At 51.1% G+C, this 5000-nt stretch overlaps 1 protein-coding gene across 8 annotated transcripts in view; it reads right to left on the bottom strand.

Annotated features, from left to right (window-relative positions):
- The window catches only part of satb1b (SATB homeobox 1b), a 76666-nt gene that overhangs the window by 34273 nt on the left and 37393 nt on the right, over positions 1-5000 (bottom strand). For 6 of the 8 annotated variants that reach the window (XM_072460468.1, XM_072460465.1, XM_072460460.1 and 3 more), the window contains one exon: positions 4460-4672. The exons of the other annotated variants lie outside the window; for them this stretch is intronic. In XM_072460468.1, the coding sequence (XP_072316569.1) occupies positions 4460-4672 (213 nt within the window). The remainder of the gene's footprint in view (positions 1-4459; positions 4673-5000) is intronic. 8 annotated transcript variants of the gene reach the window in all.

Below are 5000 nucleotides of genomic sequence, written 5' to 3'. Positions count from 1 at the left end.
TTGATTTTGTTTGGTGCCATAGTGTGGAACGTTCAGGCAAAGCAACAGCTCCACTAGGAATGCCACAATGTCACATTTAGTGTTTCCATTATTATGGGGAAGACAATGTGATTTAACAATTATTCACAATTATTCATTCATATTCAGGATTATTCAGACTGAGACTGTGAAACAACACACCGTACTAGTGCTACACACCGCAGTACTAGGGCTACACACCGCAGTACTAGTGCTACACACCGCAGTACTAGTGCTACACACCACAGTACTAGTGCTACACACCGCAGTACTAGGGCTACACACCGCAGTACTAGTGCTACACACCGCAGTACTAGTGCTACACACCGCAGTACTAGTGCTACACACCGCAGTACTAGTGCTACACACCGCAGTACTAGTGCTACACACCGCAGTACTAGTGCTACACACCGCAGTACTAGTGCTACACACCGCAGTACTAGTGCTACACACCGCAGTACTAGTGCTACACACCGCAGTACTAGTGCTACACACCGCAGTACTAGTGCTACACACCGCAGTACTAGTCCTAAACACCGCAGTACTAGTGCTACACACCGCAGTACTAGTGCTACACACCGCAGTACTAGTGCTACACACCGCAGTACTAGTGCTACACACCGCAGTACTAGTCCTAAACACCGCAGTACTAGTGCTACACACCGCAGTACTAGTCTTACACACCGCAGTGCTAGTCTTACACACCGCAGTACTAGTCCTACACACCGCAGTACTAGTCCTACACACCGCAGTACTCGTCTTACACAACGCAGTACTAGTCCTACACCGCAGTACTAGTCTTACACACCGCAGTACTCGTCTTACACACCGCAGTACTCGTCTTACACACCGCAGTACTAGTCCTACACACCGCAGTACTAGTCTTACACACCGCAGTACTAGTCCTACACACCGCAGTACTAGTCCTACACACCGCAGTACTCGTCCTACACACCGCAGTACTAGTGCTACACACCGCAGTACTCGTCCTACACAATGCAGTACTAGTCCTACACCGCAGTACTCGTCCTACACACCGCAGTACTCGTCCTACACACCGCAGTACTAGTGCTACACACCGCAGTACTCGTCCTACACACCGCAGTACTAGTGCTACACACCGCAGTACTAGTCTTATACACCGCAGTACTAGTCTTACACACCGCAGTACTAGTGCTACACACCGCTGTACTAGTCTTACACACCGCAGTACTAGTCCTACACACCGCAGTACTAGTCCTACACACCGCAGTACTAGTCCTACACACTGCAGTACTCGTCCTACACACTGCAGTACTAGTCCTACACCGCAGTACTCGTCCTACACACCGCAGTACTCGTCCTACACACCGCAGTACTAGTGCTACACACCGCAGTACTCGTCCTACACACTGCAGTGCTAGTCCTACACCGCAGTACTCGTCCTACACACCGCAGTACTCGTCCTACACACCGCAGTACTAGTGCTACACACCGCAGTACTCGTCCTACACACTGCAGTACTAGTCCTACACGGCAGTACTCGTCCTACACACCGCAGTACTCGTCCTACACACCGCAGTACTAGTGCTACACACCGCAGTACTCGTCCTACACACCGCAGTACTAGTCTTACACACCGCAGTACTAGTCCTACACACTGCAGTACTAGTCCTACACCGCAGTACTAGTCTTACACACCGCAGTACTAGTCTTACACACCGCAGTACTAGTCCTACACACCGCAGTACTAGTCCTACACACCGCAGTACTAGTCTTATACACCGCAGTACTAGTCCTACACACCGCAGTATTAGTGCAACACCGCAGTACTAGTCCTACACCGCAGTACTAGTCCTACACCGCAGTACTAGTCCTACACACTGCAGTACTAGTCTTACACACCGCAGTACTAGTCCTATACACCGCAGTACTAGTCCTACACACCGCAGTACTAGTCCTATACACCGCAGTACTAGTCTTACACACCGCAGTACTAGTCCTACACACCGCAGTACTAGTCCTACACACCGCAGTACTAGTCTTATACACCGCAGTACTAGTCCTACACACCGCAGTATTAGTGCAACACTGCAGTACTAGTCCTACACCGCAGTACTAGTCCTACACCGCAGTACTAGTCCTACACACTGCAGTACTATTCTTACACACCGCAGTACTAGTCCTATACACCGCAGTACTAGTCCTACACACCGCAGTACTAGTCCTACACACCGCAGTACTAGTCCTACACACCGCAGTACTAGTCTTACACACCGCAGTACTAGTCCTACACACCGCAGTACTAGTCCTACACACCACAGTACTAGTCTTACACACCGCAGTACTAGTCCTATACACCGCAGTACTAGTCCTACACACCGCAGTACTAGTCCTACACACCGCAGTACTCGTCCTACACACCGCAGTACTCGTCCTACACACCGCAGTACTCGTCCTACACACCGCAGTACTAGTCTTACACACCGCAGTACTAGTCCTACACACTGCAGTACTAGTCCTACACCGCAGTACTCGTCTTACACACCGCAGTACTAGTCCTACACACCGCAGTACTAGTCTTACACACCGCAGTACTAGTCCTACACACCGCAGTACTAGTCCTACACACCGCAGTACTCGTCCTACACAATGCAGTACTAGTCCTACACCGCAGTACTCGTCCTACACACCGCAGTACTCGTCCTACACACCGCAGTACTAGTGCTACACACCGCAGTACTCGTCCTACACACCGCAGTACTAGTGCTACACACCGCAGTACTAGTCCTACACACCGCAGTACTAGTGCTACACACCGCAGTACTAGTCTTACACACCGCAGTACTAGTCCTACAGACCGCAGTACTAGTCCTACACACTGCAGTACTAGTCCTACACACCGCAGTACTAGTCCTACACACTGCAGTACTCGTCCTACACACTGCAGTACTAGTCCTACACCGCAGTACTCGTCCTACACACCGCAGTACTCGTCCTACACACCGCAGTACTAGTGCTACACACCGCAGTACTCGTCCTACACACTGCAGTGCTAGTCCTACACCGCAGTACTCGTCCTACACACCGCAGTACTCGTCCTACACACCGCAGTACTAGTGCTACACACCGCAGTACTCGTCCTACACACCGCAGTACTAGTGCTACACACCGCAGTACTCGTCCTACACACCGCAGTACTAGTCTTACACACCGCAGTACTAGTCCTACACACTGCAGTACTCGTCCTACACACTGCAGTACTAGTCCTACACCGCAGTACTCGTCCTACACACCGCAGTACTCGTCCTACACACCGCAGTACTAGTGCTACACACCGCAGTACTCGTCCTACACACCGCAGTACTAGTGCTACACACCGCAGTACTCGTCCTACACACTGCAGTACTAGTCCTACACACCGCAGTACTAGTCCTACACACTGCAGTACTCGTCCTACACACTGCAGTACTAGTCCTACACCGCAGTACTCGTCCTACACACCGCAGTACTCGTCCTACACACCGCAGTACTAGTGCTACACACCGCAGTACTCGTCCTACACACTGCAGTGCTAGTCCTACACCGCAGTACTCGTCCTACACACCGCAGTACTCGTCCTACACACCGCAGTACTAGTGCTACACACCGCAGTACTCGTCCTACACACCGCAGTACTAGTGCTACACACCGCAGTACTCGTCCTACACACCGCAGTACTAGTCTTACACACCGCAGTACTAGTCCTACACACTGCAGTACTAGTCCTACACCGCAGTACTCGTCTTACACACCGCAGTACTAGTCCTACACACCGCAGTACTAGTCTTACACACCGCAGTACTAGTCTTACACACCGCAGTACTAGTCCTATACACCGCAGTACTAATCCTACACACCGCAGTACTAGTCCTACACACCGCAGTACTAGTCTTACACACCGCAGTACTAGTCCTATACACCGCAGTACTAGTCCTACACACCGCAGTACTAGTCCTACACACCGCAGTACTAGTCCTACACACCGCAGTACTAGTCCTACACACCGCAGTACTAGTCCTATGTGGACACTCGTGTGAGCTCTGAGCTCTGTGGACACTCGTGTGAGCTCTGTGGACACTCGTGTGAGCTCTGTGGACACTCGTGTGAGCTCTGTGGACACTCGTGTGAGCTCTGTGGAGACTCGCTGACACTGGACACGTACTGACCATTCCTCCTTCATTGAAGTAGAAAGACTTTGCTTTTCTTAAAAATGCTCACAATTATTACGATCATATTGTGAACTGAATAATCACGATTATCGATAAACCATCTAAACATCCCTGACCTGCACCGAGACAAGCAGGTGGCAGATCCTCCACCAGGAAAGTTCCAGAGTGCCCTTTAAGTGCTGAAACGCTGACACAAGCAGATGTTGCGGTCTAACAGTGACAGCGGCGTGGGGGGGAGGGCGCGGCGATACCTGCACGGGCCTGTTGGGGGGCGTGCCCATGAGCGGGGCCGACGCCATGGCCGACGCCGCCGTCAAGCTCCTCTCTCTCTCCTCCTGGTAGATGCGGTCTCGCTCGGCCTCGGGGAGCTGGAGGAAGTTCTGCATGGCGCGCAGGTTGACCAGCAGTGACTGGGAGGCCGTCTTGGGGTCCTCTTCTTTGCGCAGGATCTCGGAGAGCAGACCCTGCGAGGGAGACAGGAGCGGTAATCGGATCACAGCTGGAGCCTAATGCACTGCACCAGGACGTAAACTGATCACGGCTCTTTTACAGTCTCTCTGTGGCTACATTCACTCACAGATTCAGAGTCTGCGTTTCATCTGACAATCAAACGAGGCCATTAGGATGTGTAAGAATATGCAACAGAGTGGTAGGTCCAATTAACACGAATCTTGATGTTCAGATAATATCATGTCAATTAGGGCTGCAACAAATGGTTCTTTACATGTGTTTATTTTACTATTATTAGTAGTATTATCTTGTCTTACGCTAGCTGTTTTTATTTTATTTTAT

Source organism: Eucyclogobius newberryi, unplaced genomic scaffold (assembly GCF_026437365.1).
Source record: "Eucyclogobius newberryi isolate DKJ021-1_F unplaced genomic scaffold, fEucNew1.0.hap1 SCAF_3, whole genome shotgun sequence".
Lineage (NCBI taxonomy): Eukaryota > Metazoa > Chordata > Actinopteri > Gobiiformes > Gobiidae > Eucyclogobius > Eucyclogobius newberryi.
This window is presented reverse-complemented; position numbering and strand designations above follow the sequence as displayed.